We start from the raw sequence: 17,809 nt of genomic DNA, 5'->3' as shown, positions 1-17,809 counted from the left end.
CCCTTTGGTCATCCTTGTAAGTGCAAAATCAATCAAATCTAGTACAGACACTCAAGGTTACTGCCTTCAGAAAGGAATTCTTGAGAGCTGCTTATGAACTCACCACACCAATCTTTACCCTTAAAGAGCTGCCCCAGATCATAACACCACCTACTGCGTGTACCTGCCTAGCAGGGAAGATAGGGAGGATTCATCACTGTGAAGCATCTGAACATGTCAACTGCGGAGTGTCATTATATGCTATGCCTTCCATTCTCTTTATGCCTCTGACACAGACCAGTCTTCTCACAGCCTCTGAATAACTGTAGTGTCATTTCTCACTAAAATGAGGATTCGATAAAAGCAACATTTGTTGTTCTGCAGCCCTCTCCTCTGCTAGGGGTCCAAAGTTAGAGAAATAAAAATGCTCTACGGGGGCTACATATTGATTGCTCCATTGTTTCATCCTGGTTATTGGTAAGAACAGCACAGTGTGAAAGGCAGATGGCCAAGTTCTAAAGGCTGATAAACTGGTATCATGTAATTTTAGCAAAACAGGCTGGACAATGGATGTAGCAAGGCAAAAACTTCAAAGAAGGGAAAATACAGACATGGAAGGTCAACTAGCAGGGCAGGGACGGAAAGCTATGGAAATTGGCCAGGGAGATTATGTGGAAAACAAGCTTAAATATCATCCAAATCTTATTTCATACTGAAACCACAGGCCATACCTGGAAAGGCAGAAACTACAGGTCTGATGATCTCTCTTTGCCTTCGTCTCAGTGATCTTTACAAGCCCTTAGAATTGTCCTCTGTTGTATAGTCAGTTTTTACTCTTTCCAGTTTTTACTGTCTAGTAGAACTGGCCCATGAAGCAAGGACAGTGGCGATGAGGGAATATGAAAGCTTGATGCCTGGGTACACAACCCTGAATAACCTAGACATGAAGGGCAAGAAGAGGTACTGAGGATGGATGGCTAAAACACAAAAGGCAGGTGGGGACAGGGGAACTGAGGTAAGCTATAGCTGATTATGTGAAGAAAAGAAAAAGAACCACTATGTAAACAAAAAAAAATTGACAAATGAAAAGACAAATCTGTTAAGAGATACAGAGAAGATTGTAAACACTTCTGAAGATAACTAATCTAGAGCAAGGTGGGATTCCTAGCTGCTTTCTGTCCTAACACCTCCCACAAGACAGTTTCAATAATGAAATAAATAATAACAATACTAAGCATGTATGTAGTTCTTTACATGTTCAAAGTGTTTAATCAATTAAACTTCAACACATCAGTGGGGTAGATATTACTATCCATAGTCTGCAATTGGGGAAAACAGACACAAAGGAGCTAAGTGACCAGTCCAAGCCCACACAATAACTATGGGGCAGAGCTGGGATTAAGACTCAGGAATTCCCAGTCCTGCGCTCAATTAAGTAGACCACACGGCCTCTCATTTTAGTAGATTTATATAGCTGCCATTCAATGGAAGTTTAATTGTCCCTTACATTAAGACTGTTTTACCCACCAAAGGAGGTAACAGATTGTCTTGCATCCCTCAACAACAGTTCCATTGGCTGACTGAGAAGCAGTTTGTTGATGAGCTATGAAAAGAGCCCCTCTGCCAGTCTACCTTGCCTAGAAGGGCAGTAGCTGCTAAACGATACCGTATGTGGAATATTAAAGCAATGGAAAGAAAAGGAGAATGGAATGGGACAGTCATTAGGATTTCTTCTCTGAGGTGTGGAGGGCCACACACCACGAGTTCCTCCCCAAAAGAAAAAATGGTTTGTGCAATGGTTATTTCAGCCTGGTTCAATACGGTCCCACAGCATTATCACAGCACTGCCCAGACGTTTCATTTGACGAGAACTGGGAGCTGCGGGGGGCGGTGCCTGCGGACGGTCAACGTCAGCAAAATGCCTCACGCCCCGCAATCAGATTACCTTGATGGGCCCCAGGCTGCCCACCACTGCATTAAAGCCTGTGCCAATTCGGATGTATTTGAAGTAGAGATGCCAATGTCCGAATACTCCCCAAAATGTGTGTCATCTACTGTCTCAGCTACCACTCCCATCTAACTCACCGCTGCTGGCTCATCGGACCTTAAAAATAGTCATCTGATCATAGAGCGCAGAAAGTAGGACCTGCAGAGAAAGATTTTCTTCATTTCGTATAAGAGAATGATAAAGTTGACTGTACATTAACCTAATATAGTAGGAGGCCACCATGAAAGGAACAATCACTCCCAAGAAACAAAACAAAGCTCTTAAAACCCCAGCTTGGGTTGAAGTCATTGGATTAATAGACACCAGATTTGAAAGTTGTCATTCGGAGATATTATTCTAGGCAGGGGGTGAATCTGGAAGCGATAGCTCTTCACAAACAATTCAGCACATAAGTCACTAAGCCACAGAATGCAGACTGACTGACTCCGCTGTGAAGAGATCTCCAATGTATATTGTTCTGATTGTGATCTGGGGTGCCCTGGGGAGATGCTAGAAAAAAAAAATCTAGTACTGTAGAGAACTGAAGGAAAACAAATCATCAAATAATGTGTGTAAGGGAAAGCTGTCGTGGGGTAATGGCCTCCTGCTCACATCTATCCTAAGACACTGAAACGACGTATTTTGAAAATATAAAACAGGGATTTTATTCAACTATTCCATTCCAGTCACCTTATTTCTACACTGGAGTAAATGGGATTGCTTAGGCTAGGTCTATACTACCCGCCTGAATCGGCGGGTAGAAATCGACCTCTCGGGGATCGATTTATCGCGTCCCGTTGGGACGCGACAATCGATCCCCGAATCAGCGCTCTTACTCCACCAGCGGAGGTGGTAGTAAGCGCCGCCGACAGAAAGCCGCAGAAGTCGATTTTGCCGCCGTCCTCACAACGGGGTAAGTCGGCTGCGATACGTCGAATTCAGCTACGCTATTCACGTAGCTGAATTTGCGTATCTTAAATCGACTCCCCCCGGTAGTGTAGATGTACCCTTAGCCTGCTTGTGCTGGTATAACTGAGGCAGCTGCTCCTTGTGTGTCACATTTTCAAAACCATGGCCACTCACATGTTTGTGCGCCTAGTTGGACAGTAGGCACGAACCTGAGTGCTGAGGCCTCCTGATTGCTGTAGTCAAACTTGCACCGGCAGTTCATTTTGTGGGCACAAAACCAGCAGGCACATATTCTCTCCAGCCAAAAAAGAGGCTTCTACGTTGACTGAACCACTGCAAGGGATAAGCTTGAATTCTCCATCTTCCCCTATCATTGAACACGCAAGGATAAGTGGCCCAGTCCTGGAATCAGCAGCATCTGTGCTATGTGAGAAAGCTGTGGCATGGGCTCTGCAGATGTAAGACTTTCATGACTGTCCTATCTCTCCCCTTTGCCAGGGGAGGAGTTGTGAATGCCACCCAAGCAGATAGAGTGAACAGGCTCTTCAGAACTGGCAACTAGCGAGAGAAGAGGATCAAATTAGACTAAAGATCCCCCCAGGCAATTTGAGAGGGGCTGTAAGGAGAGGACAGGAACCCTCTTCCCCAAAAGTGACTCTTCCCAAATCCCCCAAATTAGCACCTATGAAAAGTCAGAGGTCTAGGTCTCATCTCTGCCTGCCCCTTCCCTATGGGGCAGAAAAGGGATTTCCATAGACCACAGGCTAGAGTAACCCATATAACACCATCTGGTGGGAAGGTAAAGGACAAGGATTCACATAGAGCTGCTCAGGTGACAGTTCAGTTACATGAGCTCACCTCTCCTCACCACACCTCTGAGCTGCCCCACACTCCTTTTGTACATGGGGCTGACCAACCCCAAGATGGAGCTAGCCTGCTTAGCCTTCTGGGGCTCATATGCATTCTACTGCCATGTAACCTGCCCCCACAATTTGTTCCCTTGTTTCTACAATTGGATCTTAATGGCTGAGTATTTGGAGAAGCTTACTGAATAAATAAAAAATAAATTTAAAAATCATTTCTCCAGCTGAGCAGACGTTCCCCATTTTGAGTTTAGTGCCCCCTGACCTGTGCTTTTTTTTTAAATGTAGGGAGTAGTTCATTGCCTGTCACTAACTTACATTAAAAGAACATCCAATACCTAGGGAAGCTCTTTTAAATCTTTGTGCAAATGTGCCCAGTGCCTACATGGATGTTTCATAAGAAACTGTAGGGAGATACCAGCACAGTGCTGTTGTATCTGGATTGCACACATGGCTTGGCATCATTTAAACTGCAGACAACAACAAAAAGTAAGTTTAATTGAAATTTTCAAAAATCCTGGAAACATCTCTATTGAGTTTTGCAACTTTTTTTTTTTTTAAACAGAACCAATATTTTATGCATAGGCTATGTGACCATGTCCCATTCAAAAATGAAAATAATTTATTTCTTCCAAAAATGACTGATGAAGTGAAAGGAAAAAAATGGTGTAATTACACTTCTATCATATTAGGCAAATATACAGAGCAGACCAACATGTTTTGTCCAAAGGCCGGAAAGCGTCTAAGTGACTCCCAACTGTCTGAAAATATATTATACTTAAGAAAAATCCGGTGTTCCAAGCTTGTAGATGGCGTAATATCTCTGCTCATTATATAGATCCCATCATTATGGAGAGTACAAGTCAAGTTGAGACCTGATTTGGACGTGTTCTCCTTGAGGTAGAGCCATTCTCTGGTAGCAGTGTTGTAAGACTGCACTGTTAACATGTCCTCACTTTGGCTGGATTTTTGGTTAGGTCCCAGTTCATGAATACAACCCCCTACCAGGTAGATGGTTTCCTCGACAGAGAGCATCTGCTGTTTGCGAATGTGGACATCACACAACTGAAAGTTGGTCCAGCAGTCAGAGATGGGACAGTACTGCAAGATGTTCATATTCCTGTCTGAAACAAAGGAGAGATGTTTATGCAAAAACCCAAACACATCAGTAGAAATCTATGGTATGTCAATCAGTATTACAGATTGTCTATCTGATTATTTAGAACCAGTGTGAACAACAATGTGTCTTCCAACCCTGCTTGTCATGTGTTAACTTATTTACAAGGAAGTGTTGGAGTGACAATCTTTTCCTTTTTGAGATTGGAGTCTCTGATCACTTTTTTTCTTTTGTAGAGGATAAAATTTTAAACCACTTTTGGCACAATGATTACATGATCCAAGTAGTATGAAGGGAGTAAGGGGCTTAGTTGAATAATTCCTGTGTGTTAGCTTGTGTGTTTCTTTTTAATCTTTGGTCACTGACTGATACTTGAAAATTGCTCCACTTCCCCCTGCAGAAAATATTCTCAGGTCTCAGCCAATGCATCCTTTAACTGGGGGAAAGGGAGGGAAAGGACAAAAATCCATGAACTCCCCTAGACCTTACCCTACAGTTTAATTTACTTGTGAAGCACTGAGACATTACGGTGAATGGTGCTGTGGAAAACTATAGTGTGGACAAATAGAGAAGAGCTAAGTATATTTGTTTTCCTCCACAGTTCTAATACAGTAGATGCAAACAGTGTTTCCTTTTTATTTCTTTCCCCATCCATGCACCACAATCACTGATCATGTCAGCAGGAATACGCACAGCTCTGCTTTTGCCATTGCAAGGTACAGGAAAGCTGCACAGCAATGGGAGGCTAGAGCAGTGATGGAAGGAAGCAGGTTTCTATTTAACTGTATCACATAAAAGTGATGGCTATTTCTGTTTATTTTCTTGGCAGAGCAATGGAAACAGCTTGTAACAGTTAAAAGGTGAACGGAAGTGTTTTTATTTGATTCTTTAAATGAAAAAGCGTGTTTGGGATCTTAGATTGCTAAGAGAATACATTACAATAAGAAAGTTATTTTAAAAGGAAACAAAAGACCTTTGTTTCATCTGCAACCACCAAACCCCTAAAAAGGAGAAGACTGATCTGCATGCCTTGAAGTGTTTTAGGATTTGCAGAGGTGTCGAACATAAGCAATTCCTTAGAAGTCAGGCCACTTTAACTACAGGCACCCTGCTTTTAATTTTTGTCTGTCAATTATTTTCTTCCCAAGTGTTTTATCTTAGGTTATTTTCTGTATTTATTTTTAGAGCTTTCCACTTCATCTTTAAAGGCAGATTAAATTTTGGTCTTGAACAAACTGGTTTTGGTCTTTAAAAACAATAGGGTTTAAAAGAAATGTGTCTTACCTCTTGTAGTATATCCCCCAACAACATAAATTTTGCCCTTGCATTCACAAGCTGAAAATTCTGCAAGAGGGTTTGGCATAGATGCCACAAAATTCCACCAGTCGTGCTCTGGGCTGTAACACTCCACATTGGAAAGGGATTGACCGCCAATGGCATAGAGCTTTCCGTTTACAGCCAAAAGCTTAAAATTGGACCTAGAAGACACAAATTGGAAATTGGAGTAATGAAATAGCTAGCATGTGAAAGAAAAAACAAAGAAAGGAAAGGACATTATTTTTATGAAGGTTCCAAGATACCATCAACACTTCAAACTTGTACCATCAGCCAGTATATTATAGTCTGAACTGTTTTGCCTGTGTCCAAAATAGATTGTAAGCTCCTTGGGACAGGCGCTGTATCCTTTATGTTTGTAAAGGGTTGAGAACACTGACGGCATTCAGGAAAAAATAATAATGATGAGTATTTTTAATGTCTTATACTTATATTTCAAATCAATACAGTTTAAATGTAGCTGTTTAGCAGAGTAATCTGTTCTAGCTGTATTGTGTTTTGTGTGTGTGTATTCTGTTGTGAAGTATGTGTGCATTCACACACAGGCACAGACGCTCACTCGCTCGCACGCGTGCACGCACACACACAATCTTATTCCAGTCAGAGTTCCTGGAGTTTCATGCAAAAACAGATTAATACCTGAAATTGAGCACTGTCCCTGGTCTGCGATAGTGTCTCAATAGCCCATAATAAATAGGCATTTATTTTACTACAGGGTAAATGACACCTTGCAGAAGACAAAGAGGAATATCTCCTCTCTATATTTCTCTCTTTATTTTCACCACCACAATCACCCTGAAAGTAACACATTTTGGTATTCTTCCCTTCAGTCCAGGGCTAGATATTTTCACACCTTCCTCTGAAACCACACATTAACACAGGATGCTGAGCTCAATATACCAATAATCTGGTTTTGGTGTAACAGTATCAAAGTTCTATGTTTTCCCCTCCCAATTTAATCCACTGTGTCCTGTATATTTCACAGGCTGCAAAGGGAAACTTGCTGATGATTACGGTATCACTTTGCAACTTGTGCCCCTAAAAAAATAAAAATAAAAATAAAAATAAAACGCATGGAGAAACATTCCAAAGACTGGAAAAAAAGGGGAGATAGGAAGACACATAAAAACTGAAGCAAAGGAGCAAGATGGGAAAGAGATCCAGAACGGGATCAATGGATAATAAAATTGCTCCTTCAGCACAACTTGTTCTGAGCCAGATCCAGCAAATTTTACTCAGGCAATAAATTCAATGGATGAAATGTATCCCTGTGCGCTGGACCAGCATAAGGCCAATGCAATACCCCATTCAAGTCCGTAAAGGCTTTAGTGGTACATTAGCTATGTGCTGCCCTGTACACCAAAAGGTGAGTTCCACTCAGTGCAAGCATGAGGTTACAAGTCAGTAAGAATACTGCCTATGTAGATATGCATGGTTTTGTCTGAACAAAATGAATGCTGTCTGGCAGCAGATTGCCCTGCAATTTTTGTGTATTAAAGATATTTGGGGAAGTGTAAGGGGGGAGGAGGGACGTCTCCTTCCAAGTGGAATCATTTTGTTCTTGTAATCCTGAGATGGTTCTGGAAACTAAAATGCTTCTCTGAAAGAATTATTTGCTTTTGATTCTGTTTGTGCTGTCGTTTACTATTAAGGCACTCTGCACATCTCGAATGTACAGTGATTATGTTTTCCAGCTTAAAGAATCTGGACTTAAGTGGCAATAATGGGTATGAAATGAGAGCCATTACTTGCAAAAACATTCGAGTTTCAAAGAGGAGTACCTATTTTAAATGCTATAGCAGGAAGAAAAATAAATATACACATATACACTACTGGAGTTCCATAACTGAGGAACTGTAGGTTGATTATGAGTACATTTTAGAAATTAAGCCTATCCTTTAAAATTACTAAAATTTTAGCAAGTCTATAGAGTGTTTGTCTGTGTATTATGGAGAGGCAGGAGCAGAGCTCTGGTCTTATAAAATTAATTCACTTGGGCATATACAATGTCTTTCACCTGATGGCCACAAGACAACTTTGCAAAGTTGGGCATTAACCCCATTTTACAGATGAAGAAAGCTAACATACAGAGAAGACAAATGAATAATCCAAGGTCACAGTCTCATAATGGAATAGAACTCAGGTCTTAGTCAGATTTAGCTGCTCTAATCACAAGAAAATGTGGCCCCTTGCTGCTTTAGTTGTAGGGAGATCATTAATATCACATTTGTCTGATGGTGTCCGTATAACTGGAGACCTTGTTACAAATCTAGGGAAGACTTTGTGAATGATGTATGGCACAACCTTTAACTTCTATTAGCCTAGAAGGGGTTCCTGTCAGATATTCATGTAAAAGTGTTCAGATTACATATCTGATTTCAGCATTGGTTAATATGATGTTCAAAGCATATCCCTCAAATACGGGAAATCTACCTACAGCACTAACTAAAATATTTATTTTACTCACAGGCACTGATCATACTTTGTCAACGCTTGGATCCTAACTTAATAGAGAGATTGCTTTGAACAACCACTTGCCTTTGTGTGCCAATTACAGCAATTGCTTTTATGGAAAACTAACATTAGGAAAGTATTTAATGCCTTTTTAACCTTTTTTTTAAAATGTGCTTCAGCAGCTAGAAACAAGGAAAGCAAGCACCATACAACAAACCACCTTCTCATAACCACTAGTCAGTATTCCATGGACCACAGTTTGGGAACCACTGATCTCAATATTGGGTCAAATCCATTCCTGATGTAACTCCACTGACTTCAATGGAGTTACACCAGGAATCATACCTTTCAAATGCCCCTCATTTGGATGATAGGTTTCAGAATAGTAGCCGTGTTAGTCTGTATCTGCAAAAAGAACAGGAGTACTTGTGGCACCTTAGAGACTAACAAATTTATTTAAGCATAAGCTTTCGTGGGCTACAGCCCACTTCTTTGGATGCTGTAGCCCACGAAAGCTTATGGTTAAATAAATTTGTTAGTCTCCAAGGTGCCACAAGTACTCCTGTTCCTCATTTGGATGTCACTCATTTTAATCCCAAGGTTACACACAAATTTGTTGCCTCCTTATTTTTATAGCTGAAAACTATTTACATCACCGATAGAGACTCATGAAAGTGTGATTACAGGAATAGGGGTTTACAGGGTTTATGGACGAAATCTATTATCCAATCCCTTCCTTGCCCATGTCTCTCAAGGAAAGGATTTGGTTAATACAGAGGTTTGGGTAATAGAGCAGAGATTCCCCCCCCCAGACAGGGCTGCAAGGAGGACGATGAACCCTCAGCTGTGGGGAAGGCCCTCTGTGGTCCCTGCTGCTGAATGGCCCTCTGTGGTCCTGCTGTGATGGGAGTGATTGAGCAGGGCCATGATAGTGGAGCTGCAGAGGGCTCCCTGCATTGCCACAGGGCCAGTGACACCCAATCTCTGCAGGAACAAGGAAGGTTGTGGTCCACATGGGCAGAGCAGAATCCTGGCAAGGGTCTCTGCTCTGCCCCACACCTTGCGCCTGCAAGAATCAGGTGTCACTGGCCCTCCAGCAGCACAGGAAGCCTGCTGCAGCCCCACTATCATGGAAGTGAGTTAGTGGGGCAGAGCAGAAACCCTCAGCCAGAACTGTGAGGAGGAGAAGGACGAGCCCCCAGCTACAGGAGAGGCTACCCCGCTCCTATCCTCTTGATTATCCAAACTCACACTTATCCAAATAAAATCCATGTCCCCCATGCCACTCGGATGACTGAAAGTACACTGTAGTTTATTTGTACCCTTTATTTTGGATCTTTCTCATGTATTGCATCCCACACTGGGGCCTTGGCAGAGCAAGAGGTATGTCTGGGATGAATCTGGCCTTCAGGCTTTTAGAGCGGACGTGTTTGCAGTAATTCCTGATACCAAGGAACTGGGAGTGAGGGGATGGAAGTGGAGAAGAGAAGATCTCTTCAGGAGGCAGCCTGAACATCTCCTAATCCTCTATGATTTCACCAGGAGCAGCTCCTCTTGTCTCCCTGTGGAAGCCCTGCAGGTGGCAGCAGCTCAGCTACTGACTGATCCCATAAGCACTGTTCCATATGCATCTGCATGCTCCCAGGCTGGTGTTTACAAGGGCCTTTCAACCCTGGGAGATTGTCTACCAGGGGGGAAAACACACACACACACACACACCCCACATCACCCATTTTGGAGCAAAATAATTAAAAATACAGCCAAGGTTGGCTCAAAAGGCAGGGATTCTAAAGGCAAAATATTTAGTAAATTTCATTTGGCAGTGTCACTAAGGAAAACAAAAGGGAAAAGGACTCTGTTTATCACTACACAATCCCTAAAGTTCCTTATCTCCCTTTCTCTTTCAGTGATAGTGTTTTTTCTCTCTAACTCCACTGGGCTCTAAGAGCATGGCTTTCCATGTGAAGTTACTTCCTCGTAACCAGGGATCCTCGTTTTCCATCATAAAAAATGATCACAAAATTCTGATTTAACCCCCAAAAGTCCACCTTTTTCCATGATTAAAAAGAAACTCTGAATTTCAGTTTTCCTAGCCACAATATATACAGTTATCAGTTGAACACAATGTTTTTTTGTAGTAGCCGTGTTAGTCTGTATCAGCAAAAAAACAGAGGAGTCCTTGTGGCACCTTAGAGACTAACAAATTTATTTAGGCATAAGCTTTTGTGGGCTAAAACACACTTCATCAGATGTATGAAGTAAAAAATACAGGAGCAGGTATAAATACATGAAAGGATGTAGGTTGCTTTACCAAGTGTTAAGTCAGTCTAATGAGATAAATCAATTAACAGCAGGATACCAAGGGAGGAGAAATAACTTTTGAAGTGGTAAGAGAGTGGCCCATTACAGTTGACAAGAAGGTGTGAATAACAGTAGGGAGAAATTAGTATTGGGGAAATTAAGTTTAGGTTTTGTAATGACCCAACCACTCCCAGTCTTTATTCAAGCCTAATCTGATGGTATCTACTTTGAAAATTAATTCCAGTTCTGCAGCTTCACGCTGGAGTCTGTTTTTGAAATTTTTTTGTTGAAGAATTGTCACTTTGAGGTCTGTTATTGAGTGAGCAGAGAGATTGAAGTGTTCTCCTACTAGGTTTTGAATGTTATGATTCCTGATGTCAGATTTGTATCCATTTATTCTTTTGCGTAGAGACTGTCCGTTTTTTCCAGTGTACGTGGCAGAGGGGCATTGCTGGCACATGATGGCATATATCTCATTGGTAGATGTGCAGGTGAACGAGCCACGGATGGTGTGGCTGATGTGGTTAGTACTATGATGGTGTCCCTTGAATAGATATGTGGACAGAGTTGGCACCGGGGTTTGTAGCAGGGTTTGGTTCCTGGGTTGGTGTTTTTGTTGTGTGGCATGTAGTTGCTGGTGAGTATTTGCTTCAGGTTGGGAGGCTGGCTGTAAGCAACTACACACCACACAACAAAAACACCAACCCAGGAACCAAACCCTGCTACAAACCCTGGTGCCTACAAACCTAACCACATCAGCCACACCATCCAGGGCTTGTGACTGCCCTTCCTTGGAAGCATGCTGAGCAAATGGCCTGTTTATTTGACTAAGACTCCACACACTACTCCTGGAGGGATTCTGCATTCACTGCACATGTGCAGAATTCATGCCCCCCCAGAGATTTCTTTGCTTCCCCGCAGAAAAATGACTTCTGACAGGAAAGTTCAGGGAAGCTGCAAGAGCAGTCATGTGCCCCTCCTGGGCAGCACAGGCTGGTTGGCTCGGAGCAGCCGGTAGAGACGTAAATCACCACCGGGAGGGTGGGGCTAGGCAGTCATGCAAGAGAAAAAGAAAGAGACACTCTGTCCCTCTGGCTCACAATTGCAGCATGCTCAGAGTGGAGGGGCAGGGCTTCAGGATGTTTCTGAGGAGGCAGGCATGGGGAAGGCTCTGCCCCCTGAGGCAGAGCAGACTGTAGCAGCCTGCCTGCTTAGTGAATTGTTCCTATTGTCTTTATGCTTTCCCCCAAGAGTATAAAACAGGTGTACAATTTTAAGGCTCCTTAACATTGCCAGAGGGGTGTAAAGGACAGTATGGCCTTATAAACGTTTATGGTGCTTTCATGATTAGAATTGGTCTAAATGTTTGGACTGAAAAACTTTCCTATCAAAATGTGTCCATGAACTGTTTGCTACTGACATTTCTGGAGATGGTCAGTAGCCATTATAAACTGTGAGTTTGATTCCCCAGCCCTCACTTTCTCTTCAGTTGCCTATGATGTAACACTGAGCATATGGCTGCATATATTTGTTGACCAATAACTAGAAATAAAGGGTCAAACCTAGCTATGTTACTATTAAGCTGGGCTTTGGAGCGGAGCCCGGAGCTGGAGCGTGGAGCAGCTCCAGAGCAGTGGAGCTGCAAGTTTTTGCCTGGAGCTGGAGCAGAGCCGGGGCACAGCTCCAAAGCCCTGCTATTAAGCAAGGGGGGTTGGGGATTTCCTGCAATGCTCCCCACTCCCATTCTCCATCCATTCTATAAATTACCGAAATAACTGAAACCAGAGTGATTATACTGTGTTATTTTGACAAATAAAATATGCAGAATTTTAAAAAATTGTGCAGAATTTTTAATTTTTTGGCACAGAATTCCCCCAGGAATAACACATTAAAATATAATGTACAATGAACCATGCTCTTATTGCAGCATCTCTCTGTGTAGCATAAATGCCATGAAGTTTTAGAACTGCTTTCGCTGAGGCAGTGTCTTCACCTTTGTTATACAGCCCTCCGTTTAGAGGTGGGACTGTTCAACTGCTATTCCATTCTGACACATGGCATACATCTTCAGACATGTGATTAAAAAGACAAGTGTACGGGGGTTGTTGTGGTTTTAAAGTTTTGTGTACTTTACAAGCCCAATCTACTCTATGCAGGCATTAAAGTCTCCAGGGATGTTTCATAAAAACAGACCTTTGAAAGAGTCCCCTTGGCAAAAATTCCGCCCCCGACTGTTTGGTCAGAGTGTTGCGTGTTCATTGGTTGCCACTATATACCCAAGAGGCAGAAGCATTTCTGTAGAATTGTCTCAGGTTGACGAGAATCCAGGATCTCAAGAGAAGAGAGACTACTGCAGGGATTATGATCTGCTGGATTACTCTTGTCTTCAATTCTCCACAACTAGCGGCAAGGCATCCTCAGGAAAAGCCCCACATGTTGAGAGTCCTAAGATGTAGTCTTAGTTTGCACGGCAAACACATTGTATTTTCAGCAGGGCCCTTGCCAGATTTAAATGCAGAAGTTGAATGGTGCATGGTGAACGAGACAGGGCCTCTCTGGAATAGGAAGAATGGTCTTATGGTTAAGAACCTGATGAGACCTTGGAGATCTGGTATTTATTCCTGCTTCTGCCACTGATTTCTTTTGTAATCTTGATCAAGTCACTTAACTCTATGTGCTCCAGTTCCACATTTGTAGAATAACTCCCCATTACTCACAGAGTTATTGTAAGGATAATGTCTCTGATGCTTCATTAAATTAATGCTTATAAAATGCTAAAATACTATGGCAATAAATCCCATAAAAAACCCAAGCAAGCAAGCTACAAAGAGAGAAGAGTCAGGCTTTCAAAAGCTTGTTGGCTTGATTCATAACTAGGATGGGAGCTTCTGAGGCGGGACAGTGAATTCACTGTTGGTCCTTTTATGTTGTAATACCCGTACTTTCTTGTTTGTTTCATTGATATAAGATGTCCAAGTGTTTGGCCTTTGACATCATAAAATATAAGCAATCAATCAATGCATTCAGATTAGAGTAGGACTGCTCCTGCAGAACTTGATAAGAGAATAGAGCTAAGATTTTTTTTTTTAAAAAAAAGATGCCTAAAGTTAGATGCCTAAATCCATTCTTAGGCACCTAAATAAGTGGCCTAAATCACAGGGTACTGGGTACTTTTGAAAGCAAGGCCACTTATTTAGGAGCCTAAAGATGGGTTTAGGACCCTAACTTTAAGCACCCTTTTAAAAAAATCTTGGCCTACATTTTTATCTAATGTCATTTCTCTCATGGAGCAAAAAAAAAGAAAAGAAAAGTGAGGTTAATACAATATTAAGATATCACCATTTCTTTTAAAGTCTCAGGAAATGCATGCTTTAGAGTCTCTATGGCAATATAACTCAGGCATGTTGCACATCCTTTATAGTTTGTGATATACATTAAACACGAGAGTAAATTACAGGTAAACTCTGACTATGCACATGACTCAGGAAACATCTGAAATTTTATCATAATATCAATTTCACAAACTAATTTGGGATAACCCAAAATTTAGATAATCGGATTGTCAGGTTTACCTGTATTATCTTATACAACAAACAAGGAAAATGGGAAGAGAAAATACACTACATATATGCAACCTGTCCAACTTGCTGCTGCTGCATGAACCTTTAATTTTGCATTTCCTGACTTTTTAAACATTTTAATTTGCACAGGCTTAATGTTTCTGCACTTAGGTGTTTTAAATAGGAAAAAGAAAAAGAAAAAAGAAAGAAAGATATAGCACCAATGCATGTTTCTCGGAGGCAAATTTGTTTCTTGTAAATACTTAGAAGACTAGGGATCAACTTCTCTCTAGGTCAAGAGGATAAAGGGTTAGTCTTGGGATTAGTTTCCTACTCAAAGAGGCAGAGGAAAGAGAAAAAGGGATGCCTGCAGGGCCTGATCCATGCAGTAGTGGTGGAATTAGGGGTGCTAACGCACCCCCGGCTTGATGCACTTAAACACCAAATACATGGTTTCCATGATCAGCGCCCCCACTATAAAATTGTCCCAGCACCCCTGGAGCCACGTAAGCATGAATGTTATATCCAATAGCAATTTAAGGCCAATAAATACATTAAATCATTTCAGATACAATGAATTAAAAAAGAGTGGGGGGAGGACAGCTGGTCAGGAGTGGGACGGTACAGGTGAAAAAACACTAAAAGATATTGTTTTGAAAAGCACACACTTGTAGTGCAGCAGAAGCATGGGATGTAGTAAATCTCTCCTGTCATGCTCATCTTACAACTAAAGGCTCCAATCCTGGAATTGGATCAATGTAGGATCCATGCTCAGGTATTGACTTCAATAGGACACTGCATGGGTTGACCCTTATGCCTACGCAGAATTCCACTGAAGTCAAGTGTTCTGCACCTACACAGAAGTCTACTTACAAAAGATGAGAATGCAGAATCAGGGCCTATTAAAATCTTCTAGTTTTCAAATACTCAATGAGGACTATTTACATACCAAATTTTAGAGTTCAGCTGTTTTTGCTGTAAACTGTTGTTTTTTTTAAAAGAATGTTGAGAATGTAGAGAATGTATGTATTCATTAAATATATTCCATTTTATAATAAGAATTTAAAAAAGAAAACCTAAACTTTCCCTTAGTTTTGTCTAGTCTTGCAGCTTTAACAACTTGTAAAATAGTGTAATTGCATAATTCTATTGGTGATCCTATGAAGCATGCACCAGCTGGAAACACATACAAGCTGTGAAACATTTACACCTCTACCCCGACACAACGTGACCCGATATAACACGAATTCGGATATAACGTGGTAAAGCAGCGCTCCGGGGCGGGCGGGGCTGCGCCCTCCGGTGGATTAAAGCAAGTTCGATATAACGTGGTTTCACCTATAATGCGGTAAGATTTTTTGGCTCCCAAGGACAGCGTTATATCGAGGTAGAAGTGTACCTTTTTTCTAATTGTCATTATCAATTAGTTTATGAAAAATCAATAAAAAACTAATCACAAAAAATACTGAGTTACATGGGCCACTTCCACTGACAATTATAATACAATTATGGTCTACTTCATCAGCTTTTAAAAACAATATAAGAAGCAGGAAGAGGGGGTTGATGATACAAGGAACCAATTTCAGCAAACATTTTCCTCAGGTATACTAAAAGATACGCTCTCTGGGGCAGGGACTGCGGTTTTATAGCATGTGTGTACAGTGCCTAGTACAACGTCTAACTGACGTGATACAAATAGTAATCTGTTTGGTGGATCTTGACTCAGACGTTCTGCACTCCATACATGCATGCCATTGATGCCAACAGGATTCTATGTGTATAAGAAGACCACATTACTGAGCCAAAATGCGCCATGCAGAGCCTGGGAGGAGACTTTTGTCTTCATTATTTTACCAAGAATTTCTGTTTTAAACAAAGACAGATATTTAAAGACTACAAAGCCTACTGGACCCTAGAGGCCTGGTTCATCACCTCCCTGCTCCTTGGCTACTATCATTAACACCAGCAAAAAGGAAGAGAAGGGGAGGGTCAAGCACTGCTTACGCTGATGGAGTTGACTCCACAAGGAGCAGGGCAGTGGTGAATCAGGCCCTGCATCTTGTGTAGGTATTGACACTAGACCCAGACTCAATAGGATATATCTTGTTAATTCACCATGTGGGGGTTTACCTCTTTTGGTTCATTGACGCCATCTGACTCCATTCATTTATGGAGGGGTTATAACAGTGGGCAGCCGATATCTCTTGACTGGTGATCCTATAGCCCCCGATGACAAACAGGTAGTTGTCCAGCATCGCCGACCCGTAGCCTCTGACATTCATGAGATCCAGGGGCAGGTTGTTGGCCAAGGGCAGCCACCTCTGGGCCACCTCATCGTACCTCAGCATGGACCAAGGGGCTTCCTCCTGCAGGTGGCGGCGCGGGGCCAGGCCCAGAGAGGAAGCACCCATGAAGTCTCCAATAGCCAGGAGGGTGGCGGTGCCCTTCATCCGCCTCTCCATCAGCTGCTGCCGGAGGGCGCTGGGCAGGAGGAGGTGGGGACGGGCCTCAGGTCTCCGCAGCACCTGATGGTAATGGGCAGCCATGAAGTCCAGGCAGGCGTCCTGCAGGTCCTGGAGGCCATAGACCTGGGCTAGGCGGTGCAGCTCCAGGCAGTTGCCCAGCCTCACCTGGGAGAGGAGCAGGCGCAGCAGGGGGGTGACCTGCAGGTAGGAGGCGGCCTCGATCAGCTCCTCCAGCAGAGGGGGCTCCTGCTCCCCGCCCTCCTCCTGCTCCAGCCGGGCCAGGCACGAGGTGTTGATGAAGTCCAGCACCAACTCCAGCCCCAGGGCGCTGAGCCCCCCGCGCAGCTGCTGCTCCTCCTGCCCCTGCCCAGCCTCCCGCATGCCCGAGCGGAACAGGGCGCGGAAATAGTCGCTCTGCTCGATCAGCTTCCTCTTGCAGACCGGGTAGCACCTGTCCCCCAGCCGGATCCGCACCACCTCCTCCCCGCCCGCCCCAGCCTCCCCCGCCGGCGGCTCCGCGCGGGACATGGCCCGCTCCGGCCCCGGGCTCCACCTCCGGCTCCTTCCGTGCCCGCTGCCGGGTTGGGCGGGGAGCGCACGCCGGGAGACGCAGCCGCTGCAAGGGCGGGGGGACGTGCCAGCGCCCGGGCTGGGGGATGGTTCCTCTGGCGGCGGCCTCAGCCCCAGTCCCGGCGGCGTCCTGCAGCGCACAGGCCTAAAAAGGCAACATTGGAGCGCGCAGCCCGGGCCCCGCTCAGCCGGTTGGGAACCAGCGTCTCTAGGCACCAGCTGCCGCAGCCTCCCGGCCGGGGAGGAATTTAAAACGCTCTCCATTTTGT

The 17,809-nt window shown here is 43.4% G+C and overlaps 1 protein-coding gene across 1 annotated transcript; it reads right to left on the bottom strand.

The window, feature by feature from the left end:
* Nucleotides 1-406: 406 nt before the first annotated feature.
* KLHL42 (kelch like family member 42) lies at nt 407-17,804 on the bottom strand. Its single transcript, XM_054038774.1, has 3 exons — nt 16,636-17,804; nt 6,140-6,333; nt 407-4,862 (listed from the first exon to the last, which is right to left on the bottom strand). The coding sequence occupies exons 1-3, from the start codon at nt 17,802-17,804 to the stop codon at nt 4,411-4,413; spliced, it is 1,815 nt and encodes a 604-aa protein (XP_053894749.1). The 3' UTR covers nt 407-4,410.
* Nucleotides 17,805-17,809: the final 5 nt, after the last annotated feature.

The sequence above is a fragment of the Malaclemys terrapin genome, chromosome 1 (assembly GCF_027887155.1).
Source record: "Malaclemys terrapin pileata isolate rMalTer1 chromosome 1, rMalTer1.hap1, whole genome shotgun sequence".
NCBI classification, from domain to species: domain Eukaryota; kingdom Metazoa; phylum Chordata; order Testudines; family Emydidae; genus Malaclemys; species Malaclemys terrapin.
Note: the sequence above shows the minus strand (reverse complement) of the source record. Positions and strands in the feature narration are given on the sequence as shown.

Bases quoted from the DNA above. Each gene is read 5' to 3' on its own strand.
- KLHL42 (XM_054038774.1), bottom strand. From the start codon at position 17,804: ATGGAGAGCGTTTTAAATTCCTCCCCGGCCGGGAGGCTGCGGCAGCTG. The intron at 6,334-16,635 runs GTAAACCCCCAC...TGTGTCTTCTAG, and splicing joins GCGTCAATGAACCAAAAGAG to GTCCAATTTTAAGCTTTTGG. The intron at 4,863-6,139 runs GTAAGACACATT...CCTTTGTTTCAG, and splicing joins TGGGGGATATACTACAAGAG to ACAGGAATATGAACATCTTG.